A 26,625-nucleotide genomic window follows, 5' to 3' on the forward strand; every position below is an offset into this window, starting at 1 on the left:
ATAGTCTTATAGTTTTGCTATTCGACTGAAACGTATATTGGGGGAAAAAAATCTTTATTGGTTATTATTGCTAGCATCTTTTCATTGAATGTGGATATAAACTAATGGCAAACAAAATTTGAGCTCCAAGAAACTAGGAGTTGAAGATAATTGATCAGGGTTGCCAAGAACTTGACTATATCCCTTTCTTTATGTTTTTTTTAAAAAAACCCATAAAAAATATCATATATTGAACAAGTGATGCAACGAATTTGCAGAGAATATAATATTCTAATCCAATTTGAGTCTTCGACAAAGACTGATTTTCTGTGAAAAGTACTTGCCGGCCTGAGTTTGATGTATTCTGAATTAATGATACAAGTCCATCTCAAGTAATCAATTGCTTGAAATACGATAGATATTATGGTGGCAAAGAACCATTTATTATTTAAAAAAAGAAGAAGAAAGTATGAATGAATGAATTATAGGGGCAAACTATTTACACACAAACAAGATAATTGATGAATTCTTGAATTATGAACAAACAAGTTACATGATGTATGGAGGAGGAAAAGAAATACAAGCAAAAGAAAACACAAACTTTGCCATCTATGGAAAATTTTGAGTCCGACTGTACCAAATCCCAAAATGTGCCAGCCAAGCATCAAGAGGCCACATTAATTTTCTCGAAGAGGCCCAACCTGTTATCAGCCAATCTTGACTTGTACGCAGATTTTTTGTACTCAAACCATGTAAATTCCTTGTACAAACTGGCTTCCCCTTTCATTAGTGAAGGCAATGGGGCTATTTTCTCGCTTAATGGTGGACCACCGAAGTATATCATCGAAAGTCTTGATTTTGAGCTATTGGCCACAACTCTATGCCTTACGCTCTTAAACCTCCCATTCGTCATTACCTGCCCAAATACACCGAAGATATTTCATAATGAATTTCCCTTTTCTTGATGTGATTGATGGGAAATGAGACATAAATTATTTCAAAAAACTAACTTGTACATTATATTGTAAATAGGGTTTTTTTTACTAATACTCATTCTTCAAAGATAGAACCTTCCTATTTTATACGATTAAATCCGAAATTCTAAATTCCATCTTAGTTTTATTGCCATTCATTTTCATGGTTCTAGAACCACATAGATGGTGACTTGAAAAACATAGACGTGAAGGAATCTTCCAAGATTCGTTCGATTTCACATACAAGGCAGAAACGCATGCATGAAACATGAATGATGTCATAGCCTCAAGGGGTCAATACAATTTTCGGCACATTTTTTAATCTATATACCTCACCGACCTCTCTTTTAATCATTATATCTCACACGTTATAAATAATATATATACATGGAAAAATTAAGAATTTTCATAACAAAATAAAAATTTATTTCTTTGATATGATTTCCTATGATATGTCTATATATAATTTGTGTAGGAGTAGTATATGCATGTGTTCAAGGGGTTGTTGTACCTGCAATGAATCGCCAACATTAATGAAGAAAGAATTGTGATCGGGCGGGATGGAAATCCAATTCCCATCTTTCAAACAGATTTGAAGGCCACTGGTGTTATTGGATCTAAGAACAGATATGACTTGCGGGTCAGTGTGTTCTCCAAATCCAATCAAATTCCTCGTACTATTGGATTCTCCCAAATCTGGGCATGGAGGGTAATGATTCACTCGGAAAACAGAGTCACTCTGTTCATCCATCAGAAGTTTACTAAAAACATTTCTTGGTTGAATCTTCAGCCCATCTGCTAGCATTTCAAGAATCTCAAACGCCATTTTCTTCACGGCTGATACATAATCTTTCAGAACACAGCTGCAAAAAAATTACAGAGAATGTAAGAAATGGTGGGAAAAACCGGAGCTAAAACCAAAAACCTTCACTTTCTTGACTGAATAAGTTGAGCACTCACGAGAAATTTTCTGCTGCTTCACCGAAGAGGGACGAAAACTTATGGTAATCTGCTTCGGTATTTGAATTCAAAAGCAAGTACTCAAGCCAACCGACATCTCCATTCAGGCCGATGTTTTTGTTGCCATAACCGAAAGGGTTAGGCGGGCCTGCTCTCTGCTTATCAGACAGAGGCAAAGAGAAGAACTTAAGAGCTTCCGATTCCAAACCTCTCATGTATTCAAAAGGGACGCCATGATTGATCACTTTAAAGAATCCGAACTCTTCGCAGGCCTTAACTAGCTGCGTTTTCGAGTCGGGTTTGGAGAGGTCTATCAGTGGCACACCAGTGAAAAATGTGGAGCAGTTCTTGGCTATGGAGAACTGTTCGGTAGCTGGTTTCGTGAGAACCACCATTGGAAAACGAGGAAGTGGAGAAGCAAAGGTACACAGATTTATCGAAGATTCAGACAGCTGAGTCAAGGTTTATGAATGAAGGAATGGGGTGGGGTGTTGCTTGGCTATTTATAGAGGGTTTTGGAGAGAGACGATGGCGAAGAGGAAATGGGATTTCGTGAACAAAAAAGTCGTACTTGAAACTATGAGAGAGTGGAATTTTGTGAAGGGGAGATATTGGCTGTTGAATTCAATCAAACGTAATTAATCAAATAATTTGTTGTTCACATAAATAATCATATTCATGTATGAATTATGCCTAATTTTCGTGTTACAAGTTGGAATTTTTGGAAAAATGACATAATATGGTAATAAAAAATCACGAATTAGGCCGGTCTTCGTCTCGGAACGAAGCTAACCCAGACGTCTCTTAGTTGTAGTAGCTTTACCCGGACTGACACGAACGTACTTTATTTGATCCGATCACCATTTTTGCACATCCACAAAATTTTGTGATGCTTCACAATTATCAATATCGAGAAAAATATATATATGTATAATAAGAGTCATATCATATATTGATTTTTTGATTACATAATTATGACATAATATCAACATATGACATAACATCTTAATCAAAAATCATGAATTTCGAAAGAAATGGGATGTGCACAATAAGAATCATGTCATATATTGATTTTAAGATTACATAATTATCACAAATGTAATTTTTAAATCAAAGTGTATTAAGGTAATTTTATAATCTCAAAAATGATGTGTAATCAAGTGCAACTCTAAATATACATATAACGTAACTCAAATTGCAAAATGTCGATGTGCATATAAACATATGAGTAGGTTTCTTGTGAGACGATCTCACGAATTTTCATCAGTGAGACGGGTTAACTCTACCGATATTCACAATAAAAAGTAATACTCTTAGCATAAAAAGTAATATTTTTCATGGATGATCCAAATAAGATATACGTCTCACAAAATACGACCCATGAGCTCGTCTCACACAAATTTTTGCCTATATATATATATATTTAATCCATGTTTTACATATTAATTAATTTATCAATTTTACGTGAAAAATCGTCCGTATGGGTTAGGATTTTTCTATATTTTTAGTAAACATCTCACGCAATAAAAAAATACACATTGCATATCAGTTATGTTTATAATGTTAGTTAATGGTTTCCATAAATTTTATATTATAAAAAATATAAACATAAAATTTCATAAATGAGAGTGAGAAAAGCAAGAAATAGTCAATTTGGTGCTTGGCTGGTCCACGGCTTCATCAATCCCTAGAACGTGAAGATTGGTCTTCGGTTCACACAGCTTATTATTTGACATGTGTAAATTATATGTTTGTGAAGTCAATATATATTAAAAGTAGACCTTTTGTGAGATGATCTCACGAATTTTTATCTGTGAGACGGTTCAATCTTACCGATATTCACAATAAAAATTAATACTCTTAACATAAAAAGTAGAGTGAGTTTCATGTGAGACCGTCTTACGGATCCTAATGAGACGGGTCAATCCTACCAATATTCACAATAAAAAGTAATACTCTTAGCATAAAAAGTAATATCTTTTCATGGATGACCCAAATAAAGATCCGTCCCACAAAATACAACCCGTGAGACCGTCTCACACAAGTTTTTACCTAAAAAGTAATACTTTTCATTGATGACCCAAATAAGAGATCATTCTCACAAAATACGACCCGTTAGACCATCTCACACAAGTTTTTGTCATATATTAATTAAATGTATTTTTTTTGTTGAATTAACTATTTAATTAAATACTTTCTAATGTCGGCAGCAGGAAAACCCAAACAGTTACTTGTATATATGTCGATTTTTGCAATGACTAAATATCGTTTTTTGTTAACAAATTATTACCGTAGTATATCAACAATCAGGCGCGCACATGTCATATATACTAGTGTATCGACTTACACATTGAGTAGTTATATAATATTTTTTTAAATTTATTTGATTTATATTTAAATGATGATCAAAATATAATTATAAAAAATAGTGAGGGACTACATTGTAATTTTGATATATAAATTAAAAAATAAATAAAAAATAAAAAAATGATCTCAATCTACCTACTCTTTAATGTATTACATGATATATTAAGACTATCATTTCGTTAATTGGTCAGATACACTCTGGTAGGAGATTGAACAAGAAAACATGGTATGGGACCAAAGCATGCGGTAAGAAACAGCGTACTATTTGAAACAGAAAATTTAAACGAACACGCAAGATTGGAGCAGAGTACTTGGATTTTTACCCAAGAAAGACGCATGAAATATACTTTAACGAGTGCATAGGTGGGAGAACTCAGATGGAAAAATAAAAAAAAATAATTGAATTTAAATACCCTCTAACTTTAATTAAAAAGTTGCTAAAACTCTCTCACCTTGATAATACGAGGGAATGCATATTTTTTTATAACTAATAACTTGCATGCTCACACTGCAATTTAAAATTTAGAGGTGGATTCTTTTCTTTCATAGATTAGATGCGAAAAAAATGGTATGGGAACGATAATTGTCTTTGTCACCAGAGCGTCAAAACATATCATAATGACTTTAAATTCGAGTGAAACTTTTTATACCGACTGCAAATGATCAATAGTTACTTTCCAAACCATATAGTTATTTAAAGGGTAATTAGCTTTCATTGACATAATAAAAATACAAAGAGTTTGACATTAAATCCTCATCGTTCCAATCTGTGCAAGGAATTGCCTTAAAGCCATAATTGTTAACCCCTATGTGTACCTTTTTTGGGTTCATGTATCTATTAATTATCATCGATACTTATTTGACTTATGGTCAACGGGATTATTCTTTGTTAAATTCTGATGTATGTATGAGCTAGGTTCTATTTTCTATTCCCCACAACGTCTCACGCTTCACTTTCACTATATTATATTCAAAAGGACATAGTCAATAATTTGTTAGCCATTTTCTACAAATTAATTTTATATCATCTATGTTAATTATTGTTGAGGCATCAAAATTATTAGTAGTTTACATGTACATATGCTTCATTCTTTATTTAGTGCAAAACTACATTCAGTTTATATATATATATATAACACAAGGATATGGCTTGTGTCTACAAAATGTGTTTTTTTTCACGTAGCCCAACTGATACCAACACTTTAAGAATCTAAATAATTATGCCTGGAGGTCATGGATTCAAGTGTTGGGAGAGGCGAAAAAAACCACTTTCCAGGAGTGAGATATTCTATGAGTGGCGGTGTATAAGTCCATGCTGGACCATCCTAACGACCCATGACCAGTAGTGGTGCATGTGTATGGGCCGATGTCCATGTTGGTTCAGCTTAATGGTCCATGATCGTTTTTTTTTTTTTGAAACCAATAATTGACTAAGTTTATGTTACAAAGACAGTGTATTACACCTCTTTGTGATTTTACATTAGAACATAAATTGTTATATTTTTATTTGAATTCAGAACATCGTTAACGGATTCCAACAATTAATCCACTTGCATTTATGACAGTTCATAGATTAGTGAGCTTTCTTTTTTGGAAATTTCTCGACAGCACATTGATAGAGTACGCCCATGGCAATAATAATAATATAAAATAATAACAAATAAAAACATTTCTTGTAATATTTCTATTCAAGGTGATGGGTGTTATGAAAACTTGTCTGAATTGCTCAAAATGAAAAATAAATATTATTAAAAAATGAAAAATAAATAAATACGTAATGTTTACTGCGGGCCATGGGCAGCCATTACTGATGAACTAGGAGTAGTCAACATCGTCGCTGACTGGGCCCGTTTTGGTCAGCTATTCTTCTTCAGCCCCCATCTGATTTGTGGGCCCGTATAGTCAACAAAACTTTTCAGTTCCTTCCCCATTCTTCTTTTCCATTCCATTTTTTTTTACAAAAAGTTATTCACCTCTATCTTTGTTTTTCACCTACGATGGTAAACCTTATATATGAGTCCCGAATCAAGAGGAAAAAAAGTAAGTCGCGATATGTACATAAGTAGATATCCGAAACGACAATAAATATTGATCTTGAGAATATATCTCATAATATTTTAATGAAAAATATGTTTCACACAAGAATCGATTAGACGACGTCAGAGATTATCAATTCGCGTCACTCTAAACCATGGGTGTAACAAGAAGTTTTCCATCAGTGGACAAATTTTGTCGCGATAAGCGTCTTGACGAGTTATATTTCTAAAAAACATTTGTTTTATAGTTGCTGGAAAGTGAGAATGGTGTGGAAAAAATTTAAAATTTTGGAATTAAAACGATAAATTATATTCAATCTAAAGAGTATGTCTTTTGTGAGACGGTCTCACGAATCTTTATCTGTGAGACGGGTCAATCCTACCGATATTCACAATAATAAGTAACTCTTAGCATAAAAAATAATATTTTTTCATGAATGACCCAAATAAGATATCTGTATCAGAAAATACGACCCGTGAGACTGTCTCACACAAGTTTTTGTCCAATCTAAATCATATACTATCAAGTGCTGTTTTATTTTTTTGTTTCATAATCATGTACAAATCTAAACATATTTTTAAATCAGAATGAAAACTGAATAAATTTTTTTTTTTGGTAAAAAATACTTGGAAACATATAATAAATTCGCAAAAAAATCCCAAAATTTAGAAATATTATTTTTTGTTCAATCCAATCATTGCCTCGCATGATCAGTTACAAATTAAAGCCGTAAAATTATATTATTTTATTCCATCAATGTGAAAAATGTAAGCTGGACAAAGATCTCCAAATTGCGAGAACTTAACACAAAAATTCATGTGATATTTTATCGTCCACTTTTCAATCATTCATAACACGACAAATGTTCACACAAAAATAAACTCTCTTTAAACCAACCGATTTAACCATATTCAAGATAAATAAAGTTATAAAATCAAATATTATATAACAAAATCAAATTCTAAAATTAAAAAAAAAACTATATTATTTAAAGGACAAATGAAAATGAAATTCATCGCCAAGCAAAAAAAGGGAAGACATCTTGAAAATTGAAAAATAATTACAAATACCAACATGGTTAAGCTATTAAATTAGAATTTGATAGTTCCTATTTGGATATATTTAGCCAAACAATTGTCCACTTTTGTTCACACTTCTCCTCCGACCCCGTCTCAAGCATTACCAACTCGTCTAGGGTTTATTCATCTATAAAATAAAACAAAATCTTTCCAGGTTCAATGAAAACTTAATTTCAAGAAAACCCTTAACATTTAAATAATTGGATTGGGTTCATTTATTGGCGTTTAAAATATATATTTTTCATTTAAAAATTTGAAACATTTTCACTTTAAATATTATCTTCCATAATCAAACTATAAACAATATATAATAATAGCTGTACGTATATTTCAATTAAAAGTCGTACTGGGATAATGGGCCACAAATTTGAAGTTGGGAAACGTGGAGCAGTACGATTCGTGTGTTTCCATGTCGACTGTTACGTGCAAGGCGCGTACATTTGGCGTTGGTTATGGCGAATAGGTATGGGGACTCCAATTTATTAGCTTGCCGGACGGAAATAGCTAGCCAGGTTGGCCACCCCACACGTATTTGTTAATTCTTGCGGTTGTGCGTGTGTCTTAACTTGGCTACTTTGTAACACATTTTGCATATACATACGTGGTTCAGGTATGGCCAATAGAACTAACTGCAAAAGATTCATGGCTCAACATTTGAAGTTTGGTGGGGTGATCAATTTTGGAGTGAAAAAAGGTCAGCCCCTGATTAAAACTTTGCTATATGGATTTGTTACGCATTTCGATCATGCAAACTTTGCAACGACTACTATTTAATCATTATTATCTTAAAATGTTATATTTTCAAGAGTTGGATGTTTGAAAATTAAATAAGCGATAAATCTTGGATACACGTGTCTGGCTCGTCTGACCGACGCAAGCAAGAGTTTTGGTTTCCTTTTCCTAGCTAGCTAGCCCGGTCTTTGTCCCAAAGTAGTTATTTAAACGTCAAAAAAATATTGATGGCGAGAGTTGCTTTTGGTCCCAATTGTGGCAATGGACCAATAATTGATGCAAATTCCTATAAAATTGGGACATGCATCCATATTTTTGGTGAGCAGTGAAAGCAACCAGTCAGACTGGGGAGATAAGGTGGTAATGGTGTACAGAATATACAAGCGCAGGCAGTTGTAGGTTTGAGACGTGAGATAGGGGGATGTAGCTAAAGACCTAGCTAGTTTGAGTGAAACATTACAAATATTACGGGATTAATAGGAAAATGAATCTGGTCTTCCTAAATGTATTTCAAATATAACGCAAGAGGTCATTTTTTTAAAAAAATAATAGTTGGCTAGAGTTGGATAACTAGACACCCTCAAATATTACATTTGGTCAACCGTTCTAATAAAATGCATTGTATGTAAGATATGTGCGTATTATAATGCCTAGTTCTTACCAAGTTAGAACAAGAGTTTTGGGTAAAGTAGCAAACGTGATAGACGTGTTTAGGAAGACTCGGAAAACTAGTTATTCTTTGAGTAACAGATCTTGCTATATCGCAAGATCCATACAAATGGTGGGCGAAATCTCGCATATGGAAATTTGTACTGTCCTTGACAGTAATCCTATGAATTTATCCCTTATATTCCGCATATCTAGTATGTCTCTAAAATTTTATTCATACAAATAAGTAGAAATAATAATAGAAAGTGAAGTTTCTCTAAAATAAAGAAAGTGAAGTGATTATTACTTCATGGGATTAAACCGACATAAAGTTTGATTTTTCACGCAGCACACCAATCAAGGACTTGTATCTACTTCATTTGTTAGATGAAAAACAAAGTGCTGCTATTATATAGCGTCGCGTCTTTCTTTGCATACGTATTTCGATATGCATCATTTTGAATAGATAGAGTTGATCAAATAATGTAATATTTTTGTTTGAGATGATAATTTTCTCTTAATTCATTGGAGGATCCGATATCCGATTCGAATGGAAGAGCTTATGAAGAGATTTTTTGACCCGATTAAGTAATCGGGTAATTAGATATTGGGATTTTGAGTTTAAGGATGATTGTAGGTATGGGAGAATCCTATTCATACTCCACCTGATTAATTTAAATCGGTCAGTTTGACCGAGAACCGATCACGAGTCCGGTCTAGAACACATTCAAAAATCCTTTTAGCCGTAAAATTGGTCAAAAATGGTCAAAATGAGGATAATGATGGAGGATATAAAAATCTTACCTAAATCTGACTCGTTGTCACCCCTAATTTGTATCCCTAATATGTGTTTCATGATAATACGAGAAAACTATAATTTGATGCTATATGTTTTTTTCTTTGCTATTTTCTTCATCTATATATGTTGTTAAATTTCATTTTCAACCATTTATCTTTTAATTTTTTTACAAGTTTATTAATTTTTCATTAGGCCTAATATTGATGTGACACTTAATTAAAAATGTCATCACATCAGCGTCATGTCAAAAAAAATATTAAAAATACAAGAATAACAAAAAAGTACGGACTAAGACTGGAATTAATTAAAAACATAGAAAACAAAATCTTATAGAGAAAAACATACATAACTAATATTGCAGTTTTCGTCATAATATGATGAATCCTACCATATAAAAAACCAAAGTCGTGAGAAATTGATTCATCACATTAAGATTTTGATATATGATTGCCTTGGAAAAAACAAGAAGATAAAAATCGGTTTGGTCAAAAGTAGTGCTCAACTTGTTTTCAACTAGTTATAAGTTTCGAAGAGTAATATCCCCTACTACTTTAGATGTCACTTTTGAAATCTGAAAACAGTTTCACAGAGTCATCACAATCTGATGTAGACATAACGTGCATTCTTTTTAATTTATGGGCATCAAGAAACCCCCGTGGATGCACGCACTGCATTAATCGCAATCTTTGACAACTATTCAATATCTTACCAAAAATCAAACAAATTGTTGCTTGCCTAACAATGTTTTTGACTAGATATTCAATCTAGTTACTAATTTGGTGGGCTCAAATGCCCACAGATCATGTAGCGTACGTGCTAATGTCAGGTTTGCAAAAATGAGGATTGTTTTTAAACCGTACAATAACTCAGCACATCATTGTTCCAATCGATACACTATATATATATATATGTATATAAATAAATGAGATTGAATATATACGTATCATAGCACCAAATAAAGCAAAAAATGGTGATACACATTGAAAATTTGATGGTCATACGAAGAAAAGTTGGACAATTGTGTGCATTATGAGTTGGTCTGGATGTAGGAGAGCACTAGTAATCTTATCTCCATGTTTGGGATAAACTGATAGTTGTGTTTGTTCGATCGATCTTTTTGAATACATGGAGAAAAGGTCAAATAAATTCGGGTCAATACTAAATTATTATTTGTGGTGGAGTCATAAAGCTAAAACCACTCACATTCTGAGGATACTCAGTTTGTCAAATCAAAGGCATGCATACACAAAAGAAGTGACTGATGCATAAGCGATTTTATCGGGAATTTGATTGATGTATATGCGTCTATGAGCTGTCGTCATTAACATCGTTTCAGGGATTAATATATATTTGGAATTTAGATTAGAGGTTGCCCATGAAGAAATATAATATTGTAATATTGATTCAGTTTTTCGTATTTCTTGAAAACATTTCAGTTTTCCATTTAATATAATATTACGTTTTATTCTTCTTCTTCTTTTTTTTTTTTTTAAAAAAATTGCATATTGGGTTCTGTCTCATCTTAAAACAAGGATTATTCTTCGACCATTTGTGGCAGAAGATATTTCCATTATCATGCTTATCTAACTTAGCCACCAATAAGAAGGGAAAAAGGTGGGGTAAGTTTGGTCGTTGCCTTTTCTGCACTTGGAGCCAATAAGTGAATCCATGTTCCATTTATTTAGCGAATTTCAAGAACTGGACAAGTGTTGGACTTTTACTGCTTTAGGACTGTAGTTTTAGATAAGGAAAGGGGGAAGGGGACTCGGTTAATTCGGATAGAGTCCATTCCTAAACTTGGAATGCGCTGAGATATTACGTGTAGTTGCAACTTGAAAGTATATGATATTACTATGAAGTTCTATTATGATTTGATTATATGGTACTGACATTCGCTTCACGAAAACAAAGTCAAGTTGATACCCTCGGGATAGTCCGAGTTGTGCTCGAGTCATAGACGATTCTTGTGTCCGGGGCATGGACGACCCATGATACTGGATAGATGGCCAGAATCAGGACAAGTCGACAGGAAGGGTTCATCAGGAGCCGGGCGGGTGAATGCCCGAGACGTCTCCTCCCAGGGCCACCGGACGCCCGGGCTCTCGTTCAAACTCCCGGGAACTTTCTACCCGGGCCACCTCGATATGAGCACCGCACTTGAGTATACTAGCAGAATAGGATGTGAGCGACTGTCCTATCTCTGACACCAGGCCGATGGGTTGACAAAATCAGATGGACTGGATGTAACCAGTATGAGATTTGACATGTCAGAATATAGGGTGTGCTCAGCCGTCCTACTATAATTAGTAGGTAGCACGGAGAATGAGGTCATAATTACTTCTCCTACTATAAATACCAGGTTCTCTCTTTACATTTACATTCATTCATTCACACCAATATCACAGCCATCACTTGGTTACATTGGTTCTTGGCTTGAATCATTCACTGACTTAAGCATCGGAGTGGCCACGCCAGACACTCCTCCGACGTCCATTCACGTGGTTACCTTCTTGAGTGCAGGAAATCCTCTCCGCCCGTGGAAGAAGCTTCTGGTTCAGATATCTACATTGCTCTTATTTCCTTCATCATTTTGATAGCAGATCCGGTGGAGCACCCGACTCTGCTTACTCATTTCACCAGGATCGCATCACAAGTCATATTCATGCGTACACACAACAACTCTAGATTTATTGGATTCACATTTCACATAACAGAAGAAAATAACGATAAAAATACCGCATCCGTTGATGAGAACTAAATTTAAGTTCCATTTGGATGGAAACTAAAAAATTAAAATCCAAAATAACAAATCTTTTAGTTTGTTTAGATAAATACATTCTACAACGAATTTTAAATCTTTAACTAAGCAAAAACTTGTGTGAGACGGTTTCACGGTTCGTATTTGTGAGACGGATATTTTATTTGGGTCATCCATGAAATAATATTACTTTTTATGCTAAGAATATTACTTTTTATTGTGAATATCGATCGGGTTGATCCGTCTCACAGATAAAGATTTGTGAGACCGTCTTACAAGAAACCTACTCTTTTAACTAATCATTTTTTAAATCATCATGGTGGATTTCTAATTCCTCTCGAAGTCATTTCAAATTCTTTATTCAAATACTTTTTAAAATCCAAATAAAACCTTAAGAAGACGTTTAAAAGTTAATTTTCATTGCATTTTTTTCTTGCATGGAAATCGACTCTGTTTTGAATCTATCTATTATTATTATCATAGAAGTGTGAGTTTTCATTGTTTATTTATTAAATTACCATCATGTCTTGTGTTTGTCTTTTGGTATGATTTATGTTAATCTTTTGGTATCTTTTTTATTTAGATATTAATATAGTTATTTTGTCATTTGTCTATTTAACTTTGAATTTTATTCTTTATTTGTTTTTGGTTGGTCAGTTTAATTCCAGAGTTACATCTCGAAGTTTAATATTTGCATTGCCACTACCTTTGACAGCATCCACTAATTGGAAACTGAATCGATTATATAAAATCAAATTATATGAGTCCATCTTATCTTATCTTATAATGTCTAAATACAAATAATAATAAAAGGTGAAAAAGATGAACACAAATCTATATAACAAATCTAAAATATAAATTAAATTTTTTATTCATATAGTTTCTATTTTTGTATTTGTCTATTGGTATGCTTTATGTTCATATTTTGGTATCACTATATGTTTTTCCTTAGATATTAATACGATTGTTTTGTCATTTGTCTATTTAACTTTGAATTTTATTCTTTCTTTGTTTTCGGTTGGTCAGTTTAATTTCAGAGTTAAATCTCAAAGTTTAATATTTGCATCGCAAGTACATTTGACAATATGTTTTTCTTTAGATATTAATATGGTTATTTGTCATTTGTCTGTTTAACTTTGAATTTTATTCTTTCTTTGTTTTTGGTTGGTCGGTTTAATCCCAGAGTTATATCTCGAAGTTTAATATTAGCATCGCCACTACCGTTGACAGCATCCACTAATTGGAAACAGATGAATCGATTATAAAAAATCAAATGATATGAGTCCATCTTATCTTATCTTATTATGTCTAAATAATAATAATAATAATAATAATAATAATAAAGGTTGAGAAAGATGAATACAAATCTATATATCAAATCTGAAATATTAATTAAATTTTTACTTGTATAGCTTCTATTTTTAAGAAATGAAATTTACTTTAATGTCATAGTCCAATTATTCATGTGTATGAACTTTGATTTACAATCATGTTTCAAAACAAAATGAGATGGAAAAAGAAATGAATGAAGAGAATTAAGAATTAATAAATAATTATATTTTTTATTTTTTTGAAATACATCACATTTTCTCACCTTTTTTATCGAATCAATTATATTAATAAATTTATCAATTGACAGCTCAATATTCCACTCCAACTTATAATTGTTTAGATGGACACTGATCTATATAGCAAATATAAAATATAAATTAAATTTTTTATCTGTCTAGTTTTTATTTTTAAGAAATGAAATTCACTTCACTTCAACGTTATAGTCCAATCATTCATGTGATATGAACTTTGATTTACAATCATGTTTGAAAACAAAATGAGATGAAAAAAAAGGAATGAATGAAGAGAATTAAGAATTAAGAAATAATTATATTTTTTTATTTTTTGAAATACATCACATTTTATCAACATTTTTATCGAATAAATGATATTAAAAATCTATCAACTGACAACTCAATATTCCACTCCAATGTATTAATTGCTTAATAATAATAAAAAATAATCATTATATATATACATTTCTATTTAAATGAAAAATAAAAACTCTGATTTGAAATATGAAAAAAAAATAAACATAGATAAATCATAAGAGTCATATAATTTCAAATAAGATGATAGAATTTCGTCTTATAATGTTTAAATACAAATAATAAAAGTTGAGAAAGATGAACACATATCTATATAGCAAATCTAAAATATAAATTAAATTTTTTATTTTTATAGTTTATATTTTTAAAAAATGAAATTCACTTCGATGGTTTCAGTTATTCATGGGTACAAACTTTGATGTACAATCATGTTTCAAAACAAAATAAGAGGGAAAAATGAAGAAATGAAGATAATTAAGAATAAAAAATAACAATATTTTTTATTTTTTGAAATACATAACATTTACATGGAATCAATGATATATTTATATATTTTTTGAAATACATAACATTTTCATGGAATCAATGATATTAAAAAAATCTATCAATGGAAAACTCAATAATACACTCCAATGTATAATTGCTTAATAATAATAAAGAATAATCGTTATCTACACATTTCTATTTAATTGGTATGAAAAGAAAAACTCTGAATTGAAATTTTTAAAAAAATTAAAACATAGAGGAATCACAAAAGTCATATATAATTTCTTTAAATAATATCAACTTCACATAGTGATAATTTAAAATAAATTAAACAATTTTACATATTCAATTTCGTGGGGATAAACTTTGAACACATGTTATAGAAATTTTAATTGCTTGGGAAAAAATGAAGAAAAACAATACAATATCGCGTTGAAAAATCTGTATTGATTGACAAAAATTCAAGTTACTTGAATCATCATATGAGATTATAATAATTCAATGAAAAACATAATTGAATATATCTAAGTTATAAAAATAATAAGAAGAAGAATATGCATTAGTTACATTAAAAAAACCAAGCAAATTTTTGTCGATATCATTGTTAATTTACTAAATTACTCACTTGTTTTTTACGTGTCTTTTGATATACTTTATGTTCATCTTTTGGTATCACTATATGTTTGTCTTTAGATATTAATATAGTTATTTTGTCATTAATCTGTTTAACTTTTAATTTTATTCTTTCTTTGTTTTTGTTTGGTCGGTTTAATTCCAGAGTGACATCTCGAGGTTTAATATTTACATCGCCACTATCTTTGACATCATCCACTAATTCGAAACAGACGAATCAATTAAATCAAATTAGAAGATATAATCAATTAAATCAAATTATAAGTCAAATACATCACATTTCCTCAATATATTTTTTTTTCAAATCAAATCAGTGATATTAAAAATCTATCAATTAACAACTCAATATTTCATTCAATCGTATAGTGCACTCAAATTTGTTACCGCTACTAGTATATTTAAATATAGAAGTTACATATAATGAAACGATATGGCGAACATTTTTGCACTAGAGTTTGTAGGGGGGGAGCTATTCGTTTGCAAAAACTTTTCTGGATTTAATAGTACTCCTAGAATCCGAAACAAAATGATTTTCTTATTGTTTTTTTTTCTTCATAAAACTTTAAAGTGAAATAAAAAGGCAATTAATTGGGAGAAGCATTCGTAAGGAATAAGTTAATTGATCTAACCACGCTTCAAGATTTTGTATTGTTAATGCCTCAAAGGTACATTAATTTTCATTTTGGTTTGTATTTTAGAGTTGGACTAAATATTTCATATAGTTTCTATTTTTAAAAAATGGAAGGAAGAAATGAGGTGCGGATATCAATCCAAGAGTCTTACACTTTAGTTCAGTGCTCAATTAGCAAACATATCTTAGCTTATTACATGAGATTAATATGAACAAATGACAGATGAAGGATAAAATTACAAGCCCTGCCTCGTTACCAGCTGACTCGCTTGGTCCAAATCTTCTTTTCCCTCTTCAAGTTTCAGTTTTTGTTCATCCATATGAGCCATGTCGTAAGTCGCATGAACTCCGGCCAACAAATAATACACTAGCATGATGAAACTACATATGAGGAACCGCCACAAGGCTACCGAACCAAGAGATCCGATAAGAAACAAATTCATAGCGATCGATAGAGATGGCAGCCACGGAACCAGGGGAACCCCCCATACTTTCGGATTCCTGTGCTTTGTCGTAAATGCCAGCCCTAAAGTTCCTACAAACCACAGCCCTCCGGTCAAAGCATACCCTATCCATTCCCTATTCTTGGAATTCCAAAGGACCGTTATCCCAAGAGAAGAGCCAAAAATAATGAATAGTGATGTGAAAAATTTGATGACATCACTTTTGGGGGTGACATCCTTAACATTGTATCTTCTGAAGAGCAAAGCAACGGCCATCAGCATGAAAATGAAGAGAGTGCTGAGTGATAGTACACTTGATAAAATGTCCAAACTCGAGAAGAAGGCAAGAATGCAGCTACCTGTGGTTATCAACAGGGTAGCGTAAATAGGAGTTCCTGTCTTGGGATGAACAAGAGCAAACCAAGGGGGAATCATATGCGCCCTTGCTATCTGAGTGGTGTAACGAGCCTGTCCCATTGATCCAATTAGCATACTGGTCGTCATTCCCTTAAGTGCCACAATGCTAACTAAATACTTAGCCCATTTCATCCCAATTCCATCGAATGCAACAGAATACGCAGCATTGACATCCACTTGAGTATATTTCACCATCATGGTGAGAGCCAATGCCATCAAGCAGTACACGACAGTGATCAAAGACATCGACCCAACCAGCCCCACTGGTATGTCCCTTGAAGGCCTCTTAACTTCCTCAGCCATGTTAGCAACCATATCAAAACCCGTATAAGACCAATATACTACCGCGGCGGCAGTGAACACCCCTTCCGCCCCATATGGAGAAAACGGAACCAAATTCTCACTCTTTCCATGCACAAAACCAACAATTATAATGAACACAATCACTACGGCCCCGAAAATGGAACTAATCCAATTCAGCACCGAAGTTCTCTTCGTGCCCGTCATTGCAAAACCATTAGCAATGGCCAAAACCACTACAGCCAAAGGATCCAACAGATTGAACCCCTCAGTAAAAGAATCAACTCTTATCCTCAAAAAATCAGGATTACTTTTAATAATGCTAGCAAAATAAGATGACCAAGAACGCCCCAAACCTGCAGCCCCAACCAGCCCTTCCAGCAAAATATTTCCAGCAGCGATGAAGGCAACAAAATCCCCCAATTCTATACGAAGAAAAGAAAAAGACCCCCCAGCAATCGGGACCTCAACAGAAAATTCAGTATAACAAAACACAGATAATAAAGCGGATAAACCCGAAATAGCATACGACAGAATAATTGCAGGACCAGCGTGATCGTGGGTTTCTTGACCCGTGATGCTGAAAATTCCCGAACCGACGACGGAACCAAATCCGAGCCAGATAAGATCCCACCACGTGAGGCATTGCTTCATCTCATTCTCCGATTGTTTCTTGCACTGAACGAGCTCATTCACGTCGGAGGATAGCCCGAATAAGCGATCTTTGAGACGGTGGGGGGTCTTGGAGAGGGCGGAGAGGTAGGTTGAGAAGTCTTGGAAGGTGGGTTCCGGGAAAAAATCTTTCTTGCTGAAACGCCAGTACGATTTCCCGGCGGGAGGGTCCATTGTCGGCGGTGCTATTGGAGTGGTGAGATCTGAGACTTCGGACGAAAATTTGTAATTCTTATGTCCCATAATAATTAGAAAGAATTTGAGTCCAAACTGGGAATCAAGGGGATTGCCGAATATTGTGGAGTGCGAATGGAATCCCAAGAATCGAGGAAAAAGCGTTTGGAACTGAGTCGAATTCTTTCAATCGAGTTTCCTTTCCTCGTACTGAATCTTGTTCATCTTTCTTTCCAAATACATCCATATCATGTATAGCTAACATTTTCCTCTTCCAAATTACGTCGATAAGATTCCGATGTCTTCCACCTCAATTTTCGTGTAAATAATTTTCTTTGCGTGAGTACTTTATTTTTAAAATAATAGATAATTATTCTGACGATTCTCGTGATCAATAAATTTTCTTGTTTTTATTCTATTATATTATGATAATCTGATGTTTTACCAAACATCAATGTAATCCTATTTAAAATAAAATCTTAATTATAGAACTGATAGCCATTCTCACGATTCTCGTGATCAATCAATTTTCTTGTTTTATACTTTTTATATGCACACAAACTTTTATAAGAATGTTTGGTTGATCAATTTTGTGAGACAAATCTCCGATACGAATTATGAAAATATACTACTTTTCATGTCAAAAAAATTTCATTGCAAACATAAATTGAGTCAACATGTCTGACGAATATAGATTTGTGATACCGTCTTACAATAGACATGTTTTTATTGTATATCCATAACTGTATTATACCCAAGCTCTATATAATCGAATTCAAATAATGTCATGATGATAACTTATAACACGATTTTCATAAGTTAAAGATTTGACTGGCAATATATTTTTCAGCCCTTAATGCCTCCTTTTAGTATTTTATATAAATTTCAAGCATATTTTAATTTCATTTTTACTATAATAAATAAATATTTTAATGTTGATATAATATAGACCAACCTACTTTTTTATTTTTGAAAGATAGGTCGATCTACTTTTTAGGTTAAACTATGTAGTTCATCTCAATCCTGAAATTCTGTTTTAGTGTAAATTCTATAATAAAATAGTGGAATTTTTATTCAAATAGAAACTCATCTAATTCAAATTTTACACTAAATATTCATTCCATTTTACGTACATTAATTCTTATAATTCATTTAATATATTTATTAATTGAATAATATAATATAATTTTTATATTTGATGTATAAATATTATATTATTAAGTATTACACTAATTTTTAAATTTTTTTAAAATATTATAAATTACATGTTTATAGCTTATGTTAAAAAGGTAAATTATTTAATAATAAATTATTTATTAAATATTTATAATCCTTAAAAATAAATAAATATTTTTTAAAATTTAATTGAAGCGTGTTTTTCGTGCAAAATTGGAGTCGCTTTAGTTTCTCCAATGGGGCTGCGCTATTTTGCTGGCGCAGGGGTTTTCCTTTATTTTTTTTAAATTATAAATTTTTTTATTTTTTTATTTTTATTTATTATACATATTTGTATTTAAATTATAAATATTATTTAAATAATAATAAAATATTTGTTTTATTATTTTAATAATTATATATATTTAATAATAAAAATTATAAAATAATAATTGTTAATTTTTAAAATGTTTATTTATTTACTTTAACTATTAATATTTAAAAACTAATTTGTTGTTATGATTTTTAATTAATATAATTTAATACAAATACAAAATATTAATATAACAATACAATTCATAACTAAACTGAAAAAGATAATCCAAATACAAATGCAACTTGAAACATATAATTCAAATACAAATGCAAAAGACATGTATTGACCAATATGATAATTTGTATGATAAAAATATATTTTTAGGTACTGTTTGATGCATTTGATGAAGGGCGAAACCCTCCGCCGCCATATAGTGAAGTTCGAAGAGGAAAGAAGACTAAACCTAGTGTCATAAAGAGAAAAGTAAGAGAAAAAAAGTCACAAGATTGGTCGAAATAAATACCCAAAAAGGTGAAAAGCAAAAATGGTTATATTGATGTATTTTATGGACTGAAGTCGTATTCCTGGAACAAAGAGAAGTATACAAATTGCTCTCCTCATGTTATTATATATACAAAGACAAAAACTTGTGTGAGACAGTCTCACGGATCGTATTTTGTGAGACAAGCTCTTATTTGGGTCATCCATGAAAAAAATATTAATTTTTATGCTAAGAGTATTACTTTTTATTGTGAATATCGATAGGGTTGACCCGTCTCACAGATAAAGATTCGTGAGACCGTCTCACGAGAAACTTACTCATATACAAATACACACATTCAAATGGGTCCCACTATAAAATAGTATTTCAAAAATAAATTATTATTTTTTATACGAAGAAAACTTGCATCTGTCATATACAAGAGGTTTACGTTGTCATATCGCTCTCATGTTAAATGTTAAAACAATACTCTACATTAAACATATTTGACGTTTTTATTAAAAAAAATTATAAATGATAATAATGATGTAACTTGAAATTTTTAAATCTTTTAAAATCAAGCGTCATGTTCGGATTGTTTTATCAACGAAAGCAATTATTGTAACCCAACAGTTTTTCGAGCGTATAAACCTATACAAACGCTTTTTTACACCCCACTATTAATTTACTTATCTTTATTTATAATTTCATTTAATATATATAATATTAATTAATATTTTTAATTATATCAATATTTTTATTTTATAAGTTTATTTATATAAAAATAATAATGGTGATTTAGTGGACGAAAAAACAAAACAACCTCTAGATCAACGCTTCTAGAATGCAGATAATAATTTATTCAGGCTAGTAAGATTTCTAATAGAAAATATAATAATTAAAATACGCTTACGTCAATAATAATCGAGGGGCCGAACTTTTAACAGTTGAATAGAATGTAGTGCAGGTCTTTCACACTCGAAATCCAGCTATAAAATGCTGTTTTGTCTGCTGAAAGAAATCCACACAGAACTCTCTACATCATAGTATATAAATTAAGAGCTTAAAAGGCAATAAAATTATCGAAAATGGCCGTAACCAGGTCAGTTCCAGTGATTGATATGCAAAATTTCTCAACTCTGCCGCAGAAAATGGTGAATGCCTGCGAAGAATGGGGTTGCTTCAGGCTTAAGAATCACGGGATTCCTTTGTCCCTGATGTATGATATGAAGGATGTAGCACGTTCACTTCACGATCTTCCAAAGGAAATCAAGATGCGAAATTATAATCATCATGAGCCTTCCAAAGGTTATACCCCAACAAACATAGCCAGTGCCGTTTTCGAAAGCCTGAGTTTATACGATATGGATTCGGCCGCTTCTGTTGATCATTTCTGCACTCAGTTGGATGCATCTCCTCATCAAAGGTAAAAAACATGATGCACGGAATCATAATCTAACATATCAGAGTGAGACGTAAATAGTTAGGCATTTCGAATTAGAGAAAATATTCTTTTTGTCCACGATCTCATTCTATTTTGTATTTTGGTATATTAAATTTTCAAAGTTGGTTTTCACGTAGTAATTTTGATTTTTTAGTCATATTTTGTCAATGTGTTGACATGACGCGGAAAAATGCTGATGTAACACTAAAAAATGCTCACATAACATAAAAACTTCTGATGTATCCAATTCTACTTCAACAATATAATTTGATCACAATAGACGAAAATTAAAATTTATAGCATCAAAACCAAATTTTGACAAGCCAAAAACTAAAATCCAAAATTTGATAAGTTATTTTCCCATTCGAATTATTATATGAGGTTAAACTCATTTAAAAGCAATCTTCTAAAATATGGGTGATTGGGTTTTAAACTTTTAATAAATGTAAGCGAGTGTACCTTTAATGTGTGTGTATATATATGTAATGATTTCTATGTTATGATGGTTTAGATGTAATATTTTAACAGAGTTAATATCGCAGCTTATTCTTGGCAATCTTTTGCAGAGAGATCATCGTAAAATACACTTCTGCTCTTCATGATCTGGCGCAGCTCCTAGGGAGCAAATTAATGGAAGGTCTGGGATTGAATGGCGAGAAATTCAAGGAAGGAGTATGCCAGTTCAAAATGAACAAATATAATTACGGACCGGACACTGTGGGTTCGAAAGGTGCTGTAATGCATTCAGACGTTGGATTTTTTACCATACTAGCTACATGATGATGAAAATGTCAATGGTTTGGAGGCTGTGGACAAAACCACCGGAGAATTAATCTCCGTTGATCATGTACCTGGAACTCTTGTTATTAATGTTGGAGATGTGGGCAAGGTAAGTATACCAATTTCATAATTATATTTCTTTCCCCGCCGTATATATTGAATTTTCATTTGAACAGATACGTTTGATAATTTTTTATTTGAAAAAATTCATTCTTAAAAATTTAATGTATCATAATATATAATATTTTAATTATGTGCCCAAAAAATAAGTTAAAAACCGATGAAATAGTATACAATACATTAATTATTCAATCGAGTTATTTTATCTATATTATAATTTATATCAAATATTATATAATGTCTGCAATTTTTTTTTAATAAAATATTCAGGATATTTATGTAAATTTTACTAGTTTTGGGCAAATTTCTAACAATTATATAATACATGCATATTGCATACACGTTATTGACCTAATAACAAGAGTGCGGAAGAATTCCCTTGAAAAACCTTAATATAAAATATCAATTAATTATAATACATATCACTCACACACACACGTACGTATGTATGTATGTATGTATGTATGTATGTATGTATGTATGTATGTATGTATGTATGTGTGTATGTGTCTCGATCTATCCTTTGAAATTCACTCGTAATATATAAAATAGGTGTGGAGCAATGGAAGGTTCCACAACGTGAAACATCAAGTACAATGCTACGAGGGTACAGTACGTCTAACAAATGTCCTTTTCATGTTGCCTGCTGAAGATGAGAAGGTTCAAGTGTTGCCGGGGTTGGTGGATTCCGATCATCCTGCCCTCTACGCCCCTTTCAATTTTCTTCAATATAGAAACCTACGAACTTCTATGAACGCACCCACCGGTGAAGCCCTTCAATTTTTCCGATCTCACCCAGACTTGTTGAACTAAATACTCGTTGAATATATATATTATATGTATGTATACATATATTAATTTGTCTTCTAGAATCTGGTTGAAAGTAAATCTGTCAAAATAGGTTGTGTCTGTTGGGTTAATCCGTCTAGTCCCGTCCCGCCAAATAGACAAATCGAATTGCCAATATCCCAATTCATCCAAACACAAGATTTGGTGGGTTGCAGGTCAGCTCTCCTGTCAGCCTATTTCGACATCTCTAGTTCCAAGCGGAGCATGGACATGAAAATTCAAACGAGTCAAATTTGGGATCACCAATTTGCAAGTATTAAATTTATATATGTATAAAATAAATAGACTTCAAACCTGGAGAATGTCTACAAAGTCTCCGGTCTGTCCCTTCGACTGGGTCGCGCCGCCCACACACACAAAAATTGACTAGTCGACCGTCACTTCTACCAATCAAGTATTAAACCTTATACAGTACATATATATAAATGCATTTAATTGAAATTCTAGAGGAAAATTTATTTTTAATCTTTAATACAATTTATATTATAAAAAATAAAAATAGATAAAGTTCTAGTCTTAAATCATTAATAACACTAATATCAAAATTAAAATTCGACATGAAGTGTTGATTGATAGTTGTTTTCATTTTTAGCAAGGGTGCATTTTGTTATTTTCATATGCTAAGGATTAAAAAAGTCAATAAAAATAAATTTACTATTAATTAACAAAGAATATTGTTAATTCAAATATTACCACGTAATTAATTAATTTTTTTTTTGAAATTTAGATTTAATAAGAGGGTAAAACTCACAATGAAATCTCATATTTTTGTCCATCTATTAAAATTATCAAGGTAGTTAGTTACTTTAACGAGCTTGTACATTGTTAATATACTATTATTTATGTAATATTATAAAGAAAGATGATTTTATACTAACATAGTATGACGACTTGAAAATTGCAATCAATACCAATAATTTTTTCTACTAATTTACAATTATTCTTGTCTCATTATATTTTTATATGTTTCGAATTAATATAAATTAACACAAAATTTTAAAATAAAATCAATTACCTGTATTTAAATCTAAAAATATTAATAATTAAAAACGATTATACAAATACATAACGCGTGAAATCGAGTTGCTATATAATTATAATGTATTTTATGAGGATGCAACTTATAATTCCATCTAACTTTGCAAAAAGTAAAAACGGAAAGTAAAACGATTGATTTGGACTGAAGTCATATTTTGGTGAACAAATAGGCAATTCTAGTCGCACTAATTCTATATTTCCTCCTAAAAGGCAATATTTATATCGAGATTCTTTTAACAACTCCAGACAAAAAGTGTGAAAAACACAGAAAGACACGCGAAAAACGTGAAAAACCGGGAGTATTTTTAGTTAAAATTTCAATTTAACTTCTAGAATATTCGATGTCTAATAATTATTTTCTATATATTAGCACATATTTGAAAAGCTTGAAGTTTTGTAATAAAAATTTAGTAAATTATTAAGATCTTTAATTATATTTCGGCTTGGGCAATTTTTGATTAAAAAGGTCTTCTAATATGTATTTTTTTTTCAAGTATTAATAATTATATCCTTTGAAAAAGAAACGGAAAGAGGGTAGTTTTTTCTCCATATTAATTGAAAAATAAAATTGTTTATATATTGTGAATTACGCAAACAAAAAATTAGAACAACAAAATCTAAATATCAATGTACACTAAATGAAAAAGATCATATATAATAATTTAGGAGTAGGTCTCTTGTGAGACGATCTCATGAATCTTTATCTGTGAGACGGGTCAACCTTAACGATATTCACAATAAAAAGTAATATTCTTGGTATAAAAAGTAATAATTTTTCATGGATGACCCAAATAAGAGATCCGTCTCATAAAAAACTACCCGTGAGATCGTTTTAGACAAATTTTTGTCATAATTTAGTCGTAATTCAATATTCATCATATGGTCCTACATTTATTAAATAAATAATAATCTACCGATTTCTTAACAATCATTTAATTATTCAAACTACTGTCCTACCAAAATAATGAATTCACTTGACATATGATATATAAAATCCTGTATGAATAATAAACTTTCCATTTACTTGATCTTGACTATTCAAAGTACTCAAACCCAGATATAAAAACATGGATACAGAACTTGAGAAAGGCAATAAAATTTTGTAAAATGGCCGTAAAAAAGTCAGTTCCAGTGATTGATATGCAAGATTTCTCAACTCTGCCCCAGAAAATAGTGAGTGCCTGCGAAGATTGGGGTTGTTTCAGGCTTATCAATCACGGGGTTCCTTTTTCCCTCATGTCTGATATGAAGGATGTAGTACGTTCTCTTCATGATCTTCCGATGGAAATCAAGATGAGAAATTATAACCATCAGGAGCCTTCCAAAGGGTACACCCCACCTAACATGGCCAGTGCCTTTTTCGAAAGCCTGAGTTTATACGACGATGGCTCGGCCGTTGCTGTCGAAAATTTCTGCACTCAGTTGGATGTATCTCCTCAGCAAAGGTGAAATTAATATTTTTACCTTCAATTGATTTATGTTAAGAACAAATAAAAGATGGAGAAGAATTCTGTGCTCTTCAATAATGGCAATTTTTGAATCTTTATGCAGGGAGATCATCGTAAAATACACTTCTGCTGTTCAAGGTCTGGCGGAGCTCCTAGGGAGCAAATTAATGGAAGGTCTGGGATTGAATGGGGAGAAATTCAAGGAAGGAATATGCCAGTTCAAAATGAACAAATATAATTATGGACCGGAAACTGTGGGATTACAGGGTGCTGTAATGCATTCAGACGCTGGATTTTTCACCATACTGCAAGATGATGAAGATGTCGATGGTTTGGAGGCTGTGGACAAAACTACTGGAGAGTTAATCTCCGTTGATCATGTACCCGGAACACTTGTTTTTAACGTCGGAGATGCGGGCAAGGTAAGTATTTATAAACATATATTTTTTAATTTTTAATTTATATTTTATTCAAAAATCAATAATAAATTCAATTATTCCATTTTCATGACACGTGCGTTTTATGACCAATAGTTCTTAAAATATAAAATGTGTGTATAAATATCAATTATTTATGTAATAAATCATGTGCATACATGTATAGGTGTGGAGTAATGGAAGGTTTCACAACGTGAAGCATCAAGTGCAATGCTACGAGGCTTCTGTACGTATAACAATTGCCCTTTTCGTGTTGCCCGCCGAGGACGAGACGGTTCAAGTGTTGCCGGGGTTGGCGGATTCCGATCACCCTGCCCTCTACGTGCCGTTCAATTTCAATCATTACAGAAGGCTACGAATCTCTACCAATTCACCCACCGGTGAAGCTCTTGAATTTTTCCGATCTCGCCCGGAATTGTTGAACTAAGTCATAAAGGATGTATGCAGATTGTTAATTCTCAATAATATTATATTATATGGAGCTGTCATTTCTATTTTCACCTCGGTGATTATTGGAGCTGTCGTTTCTATTTTCTGCTGGTCATCGTTTTTTCCCTGGATGAATTCAAATAACCTGTCAGGAAGGAA

General features: G+C 31.9%; 4 protein-coding genes across 4 annotated transcripts; 2 read left to right on the forward strand and 2 right to left on the reverse strand.

Moving 5' to 3' along the window:
• Nucleotides 1-494: 494 nt before the first annotated feature.
• On the reverse strand, nucleotides 495-2,649 carry LOC142519144 (gibberellin 2-beta-dioxygenase 1-like). Its single transcript, XM_075622081.1, has 3 exons — nucleotides 1,914-2,649; nucleotides 1,465-1,816; nucleotides 495-895 (listed from the first exon to the last, which is right to left on the reverse strand). Exons 1-3 carry the CDS (start codon nucleotides 2,306-2,308, stop codon nucleotides 644-646), a joined length of 999 nt encoding a protein of 332 aa, XP_075478196.1. The 5' UTR covers nucleotides 2,309-2,649; the 3' UTR covers nucleotides 495-643.
• Nucleotides 2,650-16,080: 13,431 nt separating this feature from the next.
• Nucleotides 16,081-18,338, reverse strand: LOC142518924 (cationic amino acid transporter 8, vacuolar-like). Its single transcript, XM_075621784.1, has one exon. It carries the CDS (start codon nucleotides 18,036-18,038, stop codon nucleotides 16,200-16,202), a length of 1,839 nt encoding a protein of 612 aa, XP_075477899.1. The 5' UTR covers nucleotides 18,039-18,338; the 3' UTR covers nucleotides 16,081-16,199.
• A 2,658-nt stretch (nucleotides 18,339-20,996) lies between these two features.
• LOC142519449 (2-oxoglutarate-dependent dioxygenase DAO-like) lies at nucleotides 20,997-23,193 on the forward strand. Its single transcript, XM_075622478.1, is given in 4 exon segments — nucleotides 20,997-21,347; nucleotides 21,932-22,133; nucleotides 22,135-22,254; nucleotides 22,818-23,193. Coding segments are annotated over 4 exon segments (921 nt in total). The 5' UTR covers nucleotides 20,997-21,009; the 3' UTR covers nucleotides 23,079-23,193.
• A 1,984-nt stretch (nucleotides 23,194-25,177) lies between these two features.
• On the forward strand, nucleotides 25,178-26,625 carry LOC142518403 (2-oxoglutarate-dependent dioxygenase DAO-like). Its single transcript, XM_075621188.1, has 3 exons — nucleotides 25,178-25,597; nucleotides 25,704-26,022; nucleotides 26,204-26,625. The coding sequence occupies exons 1-3, from the start codon at nucleotides 25,260-25,262 to the stop codon at nucleotides 26,462-26,464; spliced, it is 918 nt and encodes a 305-aa protein (XP_075477303.1). The 5' UTR covers nucleotides 25,178-25,259; the 3' UTR covers nucleotides 26,465-26,625.

This window comes from Primulina tabacum, chromosome 11, assembly GCF_025594145.1.
Source record: "Primulina tabacum isolate GXHZ01 chromosome 11, ASM2559414v2, whole genome shotgun sequence".
NCBI classification, from domain to species: domain Eukaryota; kingdom Viridiplantae; phylum Streptophyta; class Magnoliopsida; order Lamiales; family Gesneriaceae; genus Primulina; species Primulina tabacum.

What these genes read in the sequence shown, in the direction of transcription:
- LOC142519144 (XM_075622081.1), bottom strand. Translation starts at nt 2,308, where the DNA reads ATGGTGGTTCTCACGAAACCAGCTACCGAACAGTTCTCCATAGCCAAG. An exon ending in GAAGCAGCAGAAAATTTCTC is followed by an intron (nt 1,817 to 1,913) that starts GTGAGTGCTCAA and finishes ATTTTTTTGCAG; the next exon opens with CTGTGTTCTGAAAGATTATG. An exon ending in ATGTTGGCGATTCATTGCAG is followed by an intron (nt 896 to 1,464) that starts GTACAACAACCC and finishes GTATTTGGGCAG; the next exon opens with GTAATGACGAATGGGAGGTT.
- LOC142518924 (XM_075621784.1), bottom strand. Translation starts at nt 18,038, where the DNA reads ATGGGACATAAGAATTACAAATTTTCGTCCGAAGTCTCAGATCTCACC.
- LOC142518403 (XM_075621188.1), top strand. Translation starts at nt 25,260, where the DNA reads ATGGCCGTAAAAAAGTCAGTTCCAGTGATTGATATGCAAGATTTCTCA. An exon ending in GATGTATCTCCTCAGCAAAG is followed by an intron (nt 25,598 to 25,703) that starts GTGAAATTAATA and finishes ATCTTTATGCAG; the next exon opens with GGAGATCATCGTAAAATACA. An exon ending in ACGTCGGAGATGCGGGCAAG is followed by an intron (nt 26,023 to 26,203) that starts GTAAGTATTTAT and finishes ATACATGTATAG; the next exon opens with GTGTGGAGTAATGGAAGGTT.